This window comes from Triturus cristatus, chromosome 6 (genome assembly GCF_964204655.1).
Source record: "Triturus cristatus chromosome 6, aTriCri1.1, whole genome shotgun sequence".
NCBI lineage: Eukaryota > Metazoa > Chordata > Amphibia > Caudata > Salamandridae > Triturus > Triturus cristatus.
The window spans coordinates 1,081,665,579-1,081,681,786 of record NC_140589.1 but is presented as its reverse complement, the minus strand read 5'-3'; the positions used below and the strand labels follow the sequence as shown (position 1 = coordinate 1,081,681,786).

General features: G+C 45.9%; 1 protein-coding gene across 1 annotated transcript in view; it reads left to right on the top strand.

Moving 5' to 3' along the window:
* Positions 1-16,208, top strand: part of NUP133 (nucleoporin 133) — a 1,584,091-nt gene that overhangs the window by 181,155 nt on the left and 1,386,728 nt on the right. Inside the window, exons 5-6 of the mRNA XM_085611954.1 lie at positions 8,662-8,793; positions 9,992-10,162. Coding sequence (XP_085468080.1) covers positions 8,662-8,793; positions 9,992-10,162 — 303 coding nt within the window. The remainder of the gene's footprint in view (positions 1-8,661; positions 8,794-9,991; positions 10,163-16,208) is intronic.

Here is a 16,208-nt window from a genome sequence, read left to right as displayed (position 1 = left end):
AGCAGTGGGCCATCAAGAAGTCTGTCTTCTAGAGGGGACGAGTCTGGTATATCTGTCATGTCTGGGATAGCTGTAGTGAGGTTGTGCCTAATCTGCAGATATCTAAATACTTCTCCATGAGCCATATCATACGCTCTCTGTAGGTCCCCATATTTGAGAAGTGCCCCCTTTTTTACCAAGTCTCCTATTGTTGAGATTCCAATTATGTCCCACTTGTCGAACCCAGGTTGACTGCCGAGAAGTCCCAGTCTCTGGGTACACCACAGGGGCGTGGCCTTAGTGAGGGTCTTCGCCCATCCTAGACGGGAGTTCGCCAGGTGCCATATCATCACTGTGTGAGCAGTAGGGCCGATGTAACGATCCTTTCGGGTCTTCGAGTATAGGGCCTCCTGGTATTCTGCCCTTCCCATCTGATACCTATCTAACATGTCTGCCGGATCCACCGGGGATCTATAGATCCAGTGGTTCACCACCACCAGATGCATTGCCCAATAATAAAGGCGGAGATCAGGGAGGGCCACTCCCCCGTCGTACCACACTTTAGTCAGCTGGCACATGGCTATTCGAGGGGATCCACCATCCCATAGTATTTCGCTCTCCACTCCGGCAATATATGAGTCCAGGACCCTGTGGGGGCAGTTTTGAATGGCTTATAAGATCTGGGGAAGGGCCAGCATCTTAAAAAGGGCTTCTCGCCCCACCAGGGACAGCGGCAGGGAGCGCCAGTGTTTAACGTCTGCTCGTAGCCTGGCCAGAGGGGCCGCAAGATTCCGGTCATAAAAAATGTGTGGGTCCGGAGTCACAAATATCCTCAAATATCGGAAACCTTCCGTAGTGATCTCTACTGTACGGCCCGACTGCAGCTGGGGAGCCTGTCCCTTGATGAGGAACAGCACTGATTTAATCCAATTAATGGCATATCCTGAGTATTTCTCGAAGTTCGTGAATGTTCAATACCCCATGAAGGGATTTATATGGGGATGCCAAGTAGAGCAATATATCATCTGCATATAATGATATTCTGTCATCGTGTCCCTCTGCCCATTTCAAACCCCTCACCATGGCATCTCGCCTAACCCATGCCGCCAGCGGCTCCAGCATCAGAGCGAATAACAAGGGTGAGAAGGGGCAACCTTGCCTGGTGCCTCTCTTCAGTGGGAAGGGGTTGGATGTGTAATTATTGACTCGGACCTGTCCCCAAATGTCTGTATACAGTAGTTTCACCCAACCCATGAATTTAGGACCGAATCCCATATGCCTCTTGACTTCAACTAACTAGAGCCATTCGATGGAATCAAACGCCATTGAGGCGTCCAAGGAGAGGATGACAGCGTCTTCTTCAAGGTTCTCACGACGTGCCACTACATTGTGAATGCGCCTAATGTTTAATGCGGTATTCCTCCCGGGCATGAAGCCCGACTGGTCTGGGTGGACCAGCGATTAGATGACCGCTATTAAGCGTAGGACTAGGACTTTAGCTAAGATTTTTGCTTCCACGTTTATTAGGGAAATCGGGCGGTAGGAGCCACATGCCTCCGCCAGCTTATTACCACAATGGATGCTAGTCTTTGGTCTTCCGGTAGGAGACCCTTCTCATAGCTTTCTTCGAACATAGCCCGTAGATGGGGCGTCACTTGCGTGGCTACCACTTTCAAAAACTCTATGGGTATCCCGTTGGGGCCCATCGCTTTGCCTGATTGAATTTTACTCATTGCTTGTTGAATTTCCGCATCTGTTAAGTCACCCTCCAATGCCTCTCTGTCTTCGTCCGATAATACCGGTATGTCACTGTCTGCGAGGAGCTGGCGGGAGTCCTCTGAGGTGTAGGACATGGCTGAGGTGTAGGCTTGTTCTAGGTGGGTTGCGAAAGCGTTAGCTATGTCACGTGGGTGTGTGACCTGTGACCCATCCCCAAGAACCAACTGAGGCACCCATCTCTCCCCTTGCTCCCTCCGCTCCAGCCATGCCAGCAATTTCCCTGCTCTGTCCCCTAGTTTGTATAGTCTGTGTGGTGTGAAGGAGTTTGGTCTGTATTTTTTCCCTAGCTAATATCTTCTATTCTTCTTGCTTGAGAAGCAGGCGGTGTTCGTATCGTCTGAGGGGGCCATATTGTGTACGTTTTCTAGTCTCTAGAGGTCCCTCGCAACCTTATCCATCTGTTGCTGCCGTTGTTTAGTGTACCCTACCCTGAGAGCTAGGGCCTGTCCTTTTATTACTGCTTCAAAGGCCTCCCAAACCGCTTGCGCTGATTCTATGGAGCCTACGTTTTCTTTAAAGTAATTCTGGGTGTGTTTTACTAGATATTCTTTAATATCTGGGATCGTCAATTTCCAGGGGCTTGTCGTAAATAAAATATTACGCTCTATGTATTTCAGAATATAAATAGGATCATGCATAAAGCAAGAGGCTGAGTCTGTGGTATCAGGTTCAAAAAGGGCTTTATTCCAATGACTCGAGTCAAAGGGAGAATATTACCATCACCACAAGGGATCTGGAAGGGACTCAAAAGTATTCTCAATATTCTCAAAACATTATTCACAGAGTACAGTATATATACATCTCTATAATGTACGTAAGCAAAAAGAGCAAAAGAGAATGAGATAAGAGCATGTGGGCGTGTAAGTAGGTGTGAAGGTGGGCGTCCATGTGGGCGTCCACTTGATGATAATGGGTAATTTGTCATAGTGTGGGTGGATACCTGGAGGGGGTTGCGTGATCTGCTGGAATTGTACTGGAACTTTGCCTTACTTGTGCTCAACTCGAGCATGACGTGTAACTGACGTGGGGAGGGTTGCTATGCAACCGAGAAGTCAGGAAGTGAGGCCTTCAGTGAGTGAGGCCTTCAGTGTCAGGACGACCAGCACATCTTGTTTATCTGATATCCGATGTCTGGAGCAGAGACTGATTGGTGACATAGGTTGCCCATCACCAAGAGCCGATGTGGCATCTATTTCTTCATTTACTTCATTTACTGCAGAGGCCTTACATGGGGGCTATGGGCTTTTTACTGACGTGAGCTTTGCAATCTCACAAACAGAGACAGAAAGGCTAGGCTTTCTCCTTTGCTGATCCCTCCTTCTCCAGGCAGGAATGCGTCTCTGTAGGAGTAAGCAGATAACCGTGCTTAATGCTGTCTCGGCACCATGTAGCAGGGCCCTTTTGGCTGAGGCCCAAGTGTGTAAGGCCAAGGATACGCAGCTGCAGCTTTCTGAACGTCCGAGGCCTGAAACCTCTGTTCGAGTCTAGCTGAGCCACAAACACGGGTTTGTATGTGGTGCAGGAAACCATGATGCAAAACGTGTAGGCCTCAATACAGATTTGTCGTTTCTCTCATGGGGAACTGAATGATGACAGGCCACGTTATAGCATAAGTAACATGATAGGAAAGGCCATGGAGGGGAAATGCATAGGTTACATGCATGCGCACATAGGCGTTGGGGGGCACATGGGGACATATAGGCCTCATAGATTTTTATTTTCCACAGGCTGAGAGTCAAGGCTCTGCATGGTTGGCGCTCAAAGATTGTGAATTCCACTGCCACTGGGGAGTGATCCGAAATGCCTCTTGGGAGTGCCCGGGGGTTTTGAAACTGGCCAATAGAGCCCGATTGTGTGAGAAAATAATCAATTCGGGAGGAACTTCTGTGTGCATTTGAATAATAGGTGTTCTGTACTCCGTCTGGTTGTTTCGCATGCCAAATGTCCGTTAGGCCTAGGGCCCCTGCAAATTTGTCCACGTGTTTGTGCGGCCGTGCCGATTGTCTGGGTGGAAACCTATCTCTGCTGTCGTCCATCGTCATATTAAAGTCTCCCCCCATAATTAGCGTGCCTATAGGAAGATCCGCTAGTATCTTCCCAAGATCCGCGAGCGCTTCCATTCTCATTGCTGGAGGGAGATGCACTGAAACCACATTTAGTGCTCTTCCCACCCACAGCACATCCGCTACCGCAAACCTGCCCCGCTGGTCTGCCCATGTTCGCCTCACCGTAAGTGCCACATTCTTTTTGACCAAGAAACCTGTCCCTCAAGAACCCGAGGTGAAGTTCGCATGAACCAGCAGTTTATATCCCCATCTTGTAAGGGCCTTGCTTTCATTACCCACCATATGCGTCTCTTGGAGTAACACGAGGTCTGGAGCTTGCCTTTTAAGGTATTGCTGCACTATCCCTCTCTTGATTTTATCTCCCATGCCGTTCACATTCCATGTCATTACCAACAGTGACACATCCCTGGTAGCCCCTGCCATCCTCTATCCCTGGGTGTGAATATACATATGCCATTGTCCCCGAACATAGCACTGCCCACCTTTCGAGGAGATCCTCCCCTCTCCCTTCTCCGTCTACCCTGGTGCGCATATAGTGTTCAAACTCAGTGATAACCTTCACTACTCGTATTGTGACAGTCTTGGGCAATCATGAAATATGCTCCCAACTTACCTTCAGCGCTTGAAATCAAACTAAGCATACATCCCATCCCCCCTCCCCGTACCTGCGCTTCCTCCCCCCTCCCTGCCCCCCTGCACGTGGATTCAAAACTACCCACTCCCGAACTAGGCAGAGTGTCTCTTACCCCCCCAATATGCTCGCGGGTGCTCGCTGGCCGCCCTGTCACCCTCGCCTTGCCATAGTAATCATAATGAATAATGTAATGTTCAATGCCTGCCTTCCATCCCTACTCAGCCTCAACATACGAGTCCCTCGTTGTCTCTGTTACTTCCACCAATAGTCTATGCTCAGTATCGGTTTCACCATGCAGAGGCTCAGTCTATTCCCCCACGCATCTTCTCGGCCAAGGATGTGTCTTCCTCCCGGCCTTGTCCGAGTGTGTGGCTAGGGGAATGCGTTCCTCCGTTTCGACCCCTCCGCGGGCCCCCAACTCTTCTCCACCCTTCTATCCAGTCCCAGGCTTCCTCTGGTGTGGAGAAGAACCACGTCTTCCCCTCCAATTCCACTCGTAGCTTTGCAGGAAATAACATAGCGTATTTCACTTCCCGCTGCCTTAGTTCTTTTTTGACTTCCATAAAACTTAGTCTTTAAGCTTGGACTTTTGCAGTATAGTCTGGGAAGAAGGTGACCACGCTGTTTTCAATCGTCCTTGGGGGATTTGTTCTGGCCGTTTGCAGGATTGTGTATCTGAAATTGAAGACACGCGCAATGAGTGGGCGCATGGGGGGCCTAGACTTAGGACGACCTACCGGCACCTGATGTGCCCTTTCAATGGAGAAGTAGCTAGATAGTCTCTTGGGTTGGAGATGTTTAATGATTAGCTCTTCATCATAGAGGTCCGCAGCCGGCCCCTCTGCGCGTTCCGGGACCCCCAAAATTCGAATGTTATTTCTGCGTGCCTGCCCTTCATAGTCGTCCAGCTGTTTAGCCATCAAGGCTTGTTGCGTCTGCAACTTGCAACTTGCTGCTGAAGCTGTGATGTGTCCGCCTGGAGCGCGGCGGTCGTGTCTCCCAGACTTTTACTTTTAACGTCCATTTTGCGAAAGTACGCCCGGAGCAGGGATACCTCCACATTCACTGAGTCTAGGGATGTGTGCACCCCCGTAATGGCCTCCTTGATGTTGTAAAGTGTGAGGTCTGCCTATGGTAAAGGGTCACATTTCCCGTCCGTTGTTTTTGGTTGCTCTGTGTCCCGCTCCTCTCCCGCCTTGCCCCAGGCATATTTAGCAAGTTTAGTTTGGGCCGAGGCCTTGGGTCCCCTTCCACTCGCCATTTTCACTGGGAAACTCGTCCCCTGTTTGTGGCCCACCCTGGTAATCCTCGCCGCCTACCCGGTGGAAATCGTCCCCCCGGCGGCCTGTCGGTTTTCCCAGGGGGGGCTGCTGGAACTGGACTGCAAGTTGGGAGTGCTGGTGTAGCACCAGTATTTGTTGCACTGTGGCCCCAATGTGCGCTGGTCTGGGCTCTACCTTTCACCTGGGCCCTCTTTTTTTTTTGTCACAGTGTCAGAGTGGCTTTGTGGCCCCCTCTTGAGTCAGGGTTCCCAATGTCACTTTTTTCCTTTTCTTCTATTCCCTTGGCGACTGTGGTCTTCCACTCCACGTATTAGTTATGAATTGAATGTCTCTTTGGAAATAGGAGTGCTTCTCTTGTTTTGTGGCCCGTTGTCAATTGTTTTCCTGCGCCTGCTAATTAAATAGCGCTAGCTCTCACTCTGTCTCGCTGATCCGCGAAGGGCGCGCAAGGAGGGGGGGGGGGGGGGTGGGGCGTCCGCCTCCGGTAAGGCCGCACTCTAGGCCTCAGCCTCGATTTTGAACCATCCGGCCAGGTCTGCCCACACTGCACCACCGCCCCCGACTCACCGCGCCTCCGATGTCCATGCGATCTCCGATGGGTCCGAGTTCGCCGCTTGAAGTGAGAGCAAGCGATCGCTCTGGATCTCGCTGGGTCTGCCTACCCCACCTCCTCCGGGGCTCAGTCCGATTTAGCACAGCGCTGCCGCCATCTTATGTTCTCTGCCGGCCGCCCGTCTGGATATCGAGCTATTTTCTGACCCTTCAGGTCTATTTCACGCCAACAACAAAGCCGCAGGAGGTGCAGGCACTCTTCCAACCTGAGTTTCAGGTTGATCTCTTTGTTTGTTTAGGATAATTAGCGGATTTTACGGCGAGGGCTGAGGACCCTCTCTAGGGAGCCGCCATTCGTCTCGGCTGCTGGCCACGACCCCCCCCCAAAAAAAGGACACTCTCGAAGACTGTCAGTTTGTTGAATCCAGAGATTTTAGCGGGGCTAACCTATTAGAAAGAGAGCAATGAAACCAAGGTGATGGCAAGGTGGTAGTAGGACTGTTGTCTAAAAACATTCCTTGAAGCAGAACAAGTGGTTTGTAGACAAAGCCCAAAGGGTCTGCCTTAATCACAGTGTTCAAGTTGTTACGCCAGTTATCATAAGCTAACACTTAAGAGAGAAAAAGGTCTTCTGAAATCAACCACCACACAGTGACCAGGCACTGTTTTAGGTTAATTGCCAACCCATCATACATACCTGTCCTTATTGACTGTGTCGGATTCAATTCTTTATCCTACACCCTCATGCTGGCTTGTAGCCAGGGCATAGTCTAGATTGCCAACTGAGCACAATCTCCCTTGTTATTGAAGCAAAGGGAGTACTTCTGCCAGCACCTTAACATTAGGGGATTGTTTGAGGAGGTAAATGAAAAATAGGCAGCCTGCTGCCACTTGTGTTACAGATGGCAGTATTGATATTAGACATGGGAGCATCATGTCAACTATGTATATCTTAAGAGTTTCTACAGGCCTTTACTGTGCTCTGTACAGACCGGATCAAATGATGTGGTGACTAAATCGCTTGACCAGTGGAGACTGGCTGATAAAACAGTGTTGGTATGCTGCTTGAACCACTTCTTGACAAGTGGACTGCCTTTATGGATCAACGATTCAGTGATGGTCCTTTTAACACCTATCCTCTTTAGGCAACGATAACTATTTGGTAACAAGGCTTTCCATAAAGAAGTCAAGCTTAAGACTGCTGACTGGTAATTTAGCTTTGGACCCTATACCCTTCCTAGATGTGCTGCAATTATTAGTTGGCAGAATTGAATGCTTAATCAACCCCAAAGACCTCAAAAAGTGACTCCCCAATAGTAATTCACATCCGGACCATCAAGCTTGTCTATATTGCGATGATCTTCTAAGCGCTGCATTTGTGCTGTAGTACCAGCCCTATTTTTGGCCTCATGATCATCTTTAAGGAGCAGTACAGCGCGGACAATTTAGTTGTTCTAATCTGCCACATCTCATGCAAAAAAAGTTTTCAGTCTGCATATATGGAGTCTCTTCTTGCCCGATAGATCTTGAGGCAGTAACGTTGGTGAGTACAGGGGGGGGTGTTCCTTTTTCATATTTTGTACAGTAGAAGCACTTAATGATGGAATGCTAAAAAGAAATCCAAGCCAAGAGACGAGGCCCTATTTCTTTTCCTATGGGAAGCTCATTGGCATGAGCAGTTTCTAGGTGTTAAGTGGGTAAGACAGCTGCTTCTCATTACGGCTGGTAAGCAGCTTTGAACAGGTCTGAAAGTGTTTGGGGGAACTCTAGTCCTTTGAGTATATCTGTTGGCCCAGATATACTGCTGTGCCCAGGTGTACCATTAAATAGGGTTGTAGGTACACCTATTCTCTTGAGTGTTTGGAAATTGCCACATTGTGGTAAGAAGCAGTGTTATTATTGCTATTTTATTAATGTTCCCTTCCTTTGGCTTCGATGATAGAGTAGCAAAGCAACATGCCAGACTTATCGAAGTCACTTTATAAAGATGAGGATGCAGGTATCATTGTAGCACCTGGCAAATTTGACTCCTGAATGAGGGAAAGAATGCATGTTGAGTGCTTGTGCTGAGTTTGTTGATAATGTCTAACAGAAGAGGGTAATGTGTGTGATGGAGATGGGGACATGGGGCGATGCATTACATAATACAACACATCTGTGTAACCTTTAGGCATTCAAATGTTGTATTTAGTAAAATTAACCTGAAACTCTGTACACCATTGGTTTTTGTGATCTTACTCATTTGGTACTTTTCTTACTACTGAACCTTGATAGAATTGAGACGAGTGTTTGTGCTTGACAAAACACATGCACAGACGGAGAAGGATATTTATCTGGACATCATTATTTTTTCTGATTTATTTTCAAGTCTGTAGCAGTGATGGCTGCCATCTGTGAAGGTTCTGTTCGTTACTGGCCAAGTCTTGTGCATGAGGGCTCCTACTCTGACTCTTCTGTTGATTTTGGAGGCAACCTCTGTTCTTTTCTTACTGCTGTCAAGGTACTGTATGATTATTTACTGAATCCACATATAGTTTCTCATAACCAACTGTTTAAAATTATAACTTTATTTTTTTGTACTTTATTATCAGGCATTCTTTGTTAGTTAATCACCATTACATTGTCATCCTACATAGTGTTTTGATATCAAGTCATGTTTCTCTCAAATCATGGAACACTCTGTGATGCTCCATTTTACTGGCTGTAAGACTAGCAGATGGAATATGTGAGCATGGGCTGGTGATGAGTTGTTACATGATGGTTCCTTAAAAACTTAGATGCTTGTTTTTACTTGTTTGCAGGGTGGAAAAGAAAGGTGTGAGGAATTTCTGTTAGAGACTTGAAGTAGGTGTGCAGGAAGCACCAGTGGACAATTGAAGCAAACTGGTGTCTTCTTTTAGTAGAGGCATGGTGGTTGCTGGGGAAAAAAGGGTACAGGTTAGGATTGGGAAGGTAAAATCCCTTGAACAATTGGGGAACGTAAAATCCAGGTTTGTTTCCTGGAACAATGGATTGTAGGTCAAGACAGTGGTTCCCTGCTTAAGGTGGCCATACATTTGGTATGATCGTGGAGGCCCTGTGAAGGAGGACATTGTAATTTCTTGTAGTACGTGAAACTACAGCAGGAGGGTTGTTGCTTGTAATTCCCAGATTTTTGACAAAGCATGAAGTTTATAGTCAGCTATGTTTAAGAGAGGTAGCCGTATCAGGCGATGGAGGTTAGCAAGTCAATGTAGACACCAAAACAGGCGCTTGAGGGAGCAGTGCACATAAGCAAAACACCTAATTGGGTGAGACACAGACACACTTGGCTTCACATATACATGACAGTCCGACCTCTGCTGATCACCAGATCTGGCGGAAATGAGGTGGCGAGATTCAATTTAACTGCCCTCTCTCCAGTACAGTCACTCCGCAGGAGTTTCTTTGCATTTTTCAAACAGAAAAACTCATTATACCATACACAGTTGTTAAAGCGGATGCACAACAATCAAGTGATTTGTGAATAATCACAAAATACTGTGGTTTACCTTTGACCCTTATTGTTATACAAGGGTATGGAATGTGTGTTAGAAAGCCAGACCAACAGTACCTTAAAATAAGAAGCTGGGAATTCTCTTCTGTAGTACAGACTATATGAATACCGGATTTTACTGAAAGATGTTACATTTCTTTTTTTTTTTTTTTTTTTTTTTTAGGGTGCTAGCTTTGTTTTATCATCTTCAGCAAACCAGCTTGTTCGATTGACTCCTGATGGTACAGGCAAGATCCATCAGCGTCTTCTCCAACAGGGACAGGGCATGCTGTCTGGAATTGGTCGAAGAGTTTCAACCCTCTTTGGAATTCTAGGTGCCAATACTGCTGTTATTGTAAGTTGTCTAAATATATAATGGAGCAATATATTATCTTCATATTTCCTATAAGATATTAAAAGTTAGTGAGCTAAAGATAATGTTTTTTTACAACTTGCATGGTATTCTATTTTACCCTCAAAATCTGGCTTGGATAAGAAAACATATTGATCACTTTAAGGTTTTCTAAAGTGGCAAAACATGAGGTGGCCTATAAGAATGCCGATTCCCAATCGCAAACAAACTTTATCCATTTAGCATCAGCAAGGTGTTGGGAATTTCCAGAAGAGACGCATTCCATGATAACACAAATATCACTGACATGAACATGACGTTTTTTACGAGGGGCTACTTAACTTTTAAGTAGAACTGCTAATTTTAGGACCCTTTTTCCTATGTAATTTTACCCATTTAACTTTGAAAATCAAGAGTTTTTAGGGCAGTAAGTCACAAATGGACCAATTTTGCAATTTTTTGCTTCTGATGTATCTTGGATTGCTCACCTTTTGAATTCCACCAGGCACCAAAATGGATTTGTAAATACTTTCCAGCAATTGTTCCCATGCACATATCAAAACACGCTTTATTCGATTATAATGTTCCCATGCACATATCAAAACACGCTTTATTCGATTATAACGCATGATAATCATGAAAGCACAATAGAAAAACTCCTAAAAAAATCATAACTTACATGAAATCTATCACTCTTAAGACAGATCTTTCAGTAAAACGTATCCTGGTTTACGACAAAATTGATTTCCTACATTTAAAAACGTTCTTTAAAAACAGTAAAACAGATGTGATAGTATATTTATCTTCCAGTAATTGTAGATCTAGAAAAGCAGGACAACATTGCCTTAGGCCAATTTTCCTTAAAAGGGGCAGAATCCAATTCTTTCTTTCCCGCAAGTAAAATCTATAGAAAAATACGTGAATGGTCGACTGGTTCGATAGGCCATCACAAGGGCATTTGCACAGATCCCTCGACCAATCATTCTGTTCTGGGAATGAAATTGTTCTATATATGGTTCCCAGGCGAAAACGGGTTAGCAAAAACCTACTATAATCTCCTATGGGTAGCCCTAGATAGGGCTGTATTTTGAAGGTTGTTAAGGTGGAGTAATAGGCATGCACTGTGGGCTTTTTTATTTCTACCCCTCTTCTAAGATCTTCCATAAAAGACAAACATTTATTTTTAAAATCCTTCCTTGATATGGAGCCTATTGTATTCGGGTCAACAAAATACTCTGGGTGGCCTATATTGAACATGAACTTTCTAATATATTCTAGCCATTTTATATTGTTAACCCCATCTAAGTTAAGGCAGTCCATTAGAATTTGTCTGTTTAAAATTGTCTGTTCTGTGGTCCAGATCCTAAACCACAACAATGCTGGTTGGATTTTTATTATGGTCATGAGATGGTAAATGTCTAATTCAGTGTGACAGATAAAGGAAGAGGTGCTAGCTGGAATAGACCATAAATATCTCAGGAACCTATTCTCTATAACCTGCAGGGTTGTCACGTCCTCATAGCCCCATATACCTGCTCCATAAGTGGCAATTGCAATGCACTTAGCATTATATATTTGTAGTAATTCTGTTGGGGCCCTTTTACCAATTTTCCTACTGAAATTTATTAAGGCGGCTACGGCTTTAAGAAATAATAGCTTCCTCGTTTTGACCGCCTGAGACCACGTCCCCCTTCTGTCAAATAAAATTCCAAGATAAGAGAATGTGTCTGAACATTTGATTTCGTTAGAGTTTATAACAAAAGGCCAGGTTTTACTACTACCGGTCCCGCACTTCATTACATGGGTCTTTGGGATATTAACGTTCAGGCCTAAGTTAGGCATGAATTTAGCAAAACAGCCAATAACCCTCTGTAAAGCCATCGGGGTACGGGCCATTAGCACCGCATCGTCTGCGTACATCAGTGCGGGGATTGGGCGGTTACCTCTTAGGGGTAAGTCCTGACACTCTTGCACTATCGCCCTTCCCAGATGGTTTTTGTATAAAGTAAATAGAAAAGGGGCGAGGAAGCAACCTTGTCACACTCCTCGCTTTACCTCAAAGTGTTTAGTGCATTTCCCGCCTGCCCCAAACCTGACCGTTGCATTGGCCCCTTGATATAGCTGTGCTATAAAGAGAATTATAGGTGGGTCCACTCCCAATGTTTCCAGAATATTCCAAAGCTTTTCGTGGATAACGCAATCAAATGCCGCGGATAAATCCACGAAGGCCAGGAAATAGTCTACCCCTTTTAGCCCTTATATATTTGCCAATCATCATGTTCAGGTTCAGGCCTTGTTCTACCGTACCTAGTCCCTTGCGGAAACCATATTGGAGGTTGCTAATGATCGAATGCTCCGCCGCCCAATCTTCAAGCCTTGATAGGAGGACTCTACCGATTACTTTAACTGTAGAATCAAGTAATGATATTGGCCTATTGTTGACTGGGTTGGACCTGTCCCCTTTTTTTGTAGATAGGGACCAAAATAGATACTAGCAATGATGGAATGGGACCTGTCTTGTTACTAGCATTGATAACTTGGGTTAAAATGGGGACCCAGAGTTCTGTGTTGAATTTAAATAGGTCCACGGGATGCCATTGGGCCCGGGTGTCTTGCCCCTTTACTTAGGGAAATGGCCGTTACAACTTCACCCAAGTCAAAACTTGGGTTAGGGGAGTTAGTTATCAGCTCTGAGCTTACGCTTAGTACGGGGTTTCCTTCGTTAGGGGAAACAGAGTGGGGTTTATCAAATACTTTTAGATAATGCTGCACCCACTCTGACTCACTATTGGCAATCTCTATAGAGGCCCTATCTTCGCTCAACAGGAATGATGCATTAACTGCCCTCCAAAAGGCAGAACTATCTGAGTTCTGAGGCTGCGTGCAAAGCGCGCTATGCTTCGTTTTTTAACCGTTGCTTCCTTTCTTTCAGGGTACGGTTATAATCTCTTCGTACCCCTGCGATCTCTGATCGGTTTTTATTGTTTTATGTAGGCAATGTTTTAGTTTAGAGTGGGCTTTAGTGCATTTTTAATCGAACCACCCACGCTTGTGACCCTGATTTTTATTAGAATTTATTAATAGAGCCTTTTTATTACGCCCTGCAATGATTGATAAATCCTCTAACACATCTTTGTTATTTGCATTTTCATCTAAGCATACCATAATCTCCTGTTTACAGTTTTTGATGATCGTATTTGTGAAAGTTTCAGGGACCAATTTATCCTAACGTGAGGCATACCCATTTTGGCTAGACAGGGTAATATTCCAGAAGGATTTAAAAAGATTCTCATATGCCAAGACCTACCCTTATGCTGAAGTCGATTACCAACCACCGAATAGAGCAGATACATCGGGTGCATCATCCGATGATGACTCAAAAGGGAGCAGCGGCTCCAGCACCAGTAGCCATCGCAGACGACAACAGGGCAGAGGTGGACAAACAGGATGGCAACAACCATGGACCCAAGGACCCCCGGGACCCAACGTACTTTACCCACCAATGTATCCCCAAATGCAACCACACTTTGGATACGGTTGGAACACACCTTTTGGACCACCACCATATATGAACCAAAACCAACAGCAACCTTTTTTAGGAAGAGGCCGACTAGGACGTGGAAGAAGACGCAGAGGGAACCAGGTACACTGGGAAGACAACCCACAACAGGGGGCACTGACAAGGAGCGAAACCAGAGACCAACAACCAGGCCCGAGCACATGCTGTGTCTCATAACCAACCTTTCCAAGCATGCTCTCAAATCAACAGAAGAAGCAGTCCTTGAAAAGGGACTTGGTTACGCCCCCACAGCAAAACTTGACAAATTCAAGTTACATTGCGAATTAGCAGAGTTATTCTGTAAACTTAAGCTTAAAGCTTTTTTTGAGAACGCCTCCACTCAACCTGACTCTGAACCTCAAGGGGACACTCCCTTCAGAGTAAAGTCTACATTCATCCCACCTCCAAGCACAACTCCAGCAGAAATACTCGTGTATGAGCAAACTGTGTTCATAGAAATTGAAGCTCTGGAAGAACCCAACACTTTTCACAACACTAGCAGGTCAGAACGAATGGCCCTACAATCTTTGAAAAGCAACCCCGAGATTATAATCAGACCTGCCGACAAAGGAGGGGGCACTGTCATACTCAACAAAGAGGACTACTATCGAGAATGTGAGCGACTACTCAATGACACCAAAAACTATGGGAAACTAACACACGACCCCAGCACAGCTCTAAAAACACGCATCCACATCCTAGTGGAGGATGCAGAGCACACCGGCCAGATCTCCAAGAGAGTGGCCAAATTCCTAACCACCACGCCAGGCAAAATACCGTACTTTTACATTGTTCCTAAAATCCACAAGAACGTAACATCACCCCCTGGACGCCCCATCGTCTCGGGCATTGGATCACTTTTGGAGCCCCTGTCACGCTACTGTGACCATTTCTTACAACCCCTGGTACAATCAACCAGCACTTACCTCAAAGACACCAAAGACCTAATAGGACTAATAGCGGCCATACCTTATGACCCCAACACCTCACTCCTAGTATCTCTTGATGTGGAGAGCCTATACACAAGCCTCCGACAAGATGACACCCTCAGAGTACTAGAAAAAGCCCTGAACAACTCCAACTGGCAACACCACACTTCTACATCCTTCGTTCTGGAATGTGCAACACTTGCACTCAAAGAAAACTTCTTTGAATATGAGGGCAAAATCTACCTCCAGAAGTACGTCACTTCCATGGGGAGTGTCTTCGCTCCAAGTGTAGCGGGCTTGTACGTGTACGACTTCGAGACCAAACATTTTCTCGACAACAACCAACCACGCATTTCCCAAATCAAATTCTATAAACGTTACATCGACGACATTCTACTGATTTGGGAAGGAACAAGCGAATCCCTGTACACATTCTGTGACTGGCTTAACAAATGTGATCCCAATCTTCGCTTCACACACAATTCTTGGATCTGGACATTGAGGCGGTAGCAGGACTCCTCAAGAGCAAGACTCATTTCAAACCCACCGCTCGCAACTCCCTACTTCACTTTACCAGTTTCCATCCAAGATCGCTTCGCGAAAACCTCCCATATGGCTAATACCTTCGGCTCCGCAGAAACTGCAGCGAAATAAAAGATTACAAAACCCAAGCCATAGACCTGAGTCACAAATTACACCTACGTGGTTACCCTGAACACATAACGAAGAAAGCCAACAAGAGGGCCAGAAACCAGAAACGCGAAGGAATCATTGAAACCCATACACGAGAACCGACCCCACCACCATTAAGATGTGTGACAACATACAACACCGTGACCAACAAAGTCTCACAAATCATCAGGAAACACTGGAAAATACTGAAGACAGGCAACTTCAACTGGGAACCTCCCCTTCTCTCCAACAAGAGAGCAAGATCCATAAAAGACGCCTTAGTTTCTACCAGACCACCACCACCACAAAGACCTGCAAGCACGGTTTTAAATGCTTGGGGGCTCCCAAGCATAACAGGCCATTTCCTGTGCGGAAACTGTAGTGTTTGGCACATCACTGAGACAGTAAAAAGCCTTAACCTGGGACCTGGAAAAGTATGGGAACTGCGGAAACACACTAACTGTAACACAGAACATGTTATATACCGGATCGTCTGCCCTTGTAACCTCACATACATCGGCATGACGACCCGCAAAATCAAAACCAGGATCTGTGAACACCGCAGCACCATACGATGCAAAAAAAAAAAAAACACCACCAAGATGACAAACCACTTTCTTGAGACGGGCCACACAACCAACGACATGAGATGGGTGGTCATAGAAGCGCTAGATCCCAACTCCCCCAACATCCAGAACCGCCTTCTTGAAAAAGAACAAAGATGGATGTATCGCCTATCAAGCCATATCGCAGGCTTGAACGATAATATCCCCTGGAACAGTCTAAGAAGATTATAGACTCCCACCTACAACTAAGAGTCCGACGTACCTGCCTTTAATGTGTCAGAGCTAAACCCTCCTCCGCGCCAGTCAGCGCTCATTTTTCATGG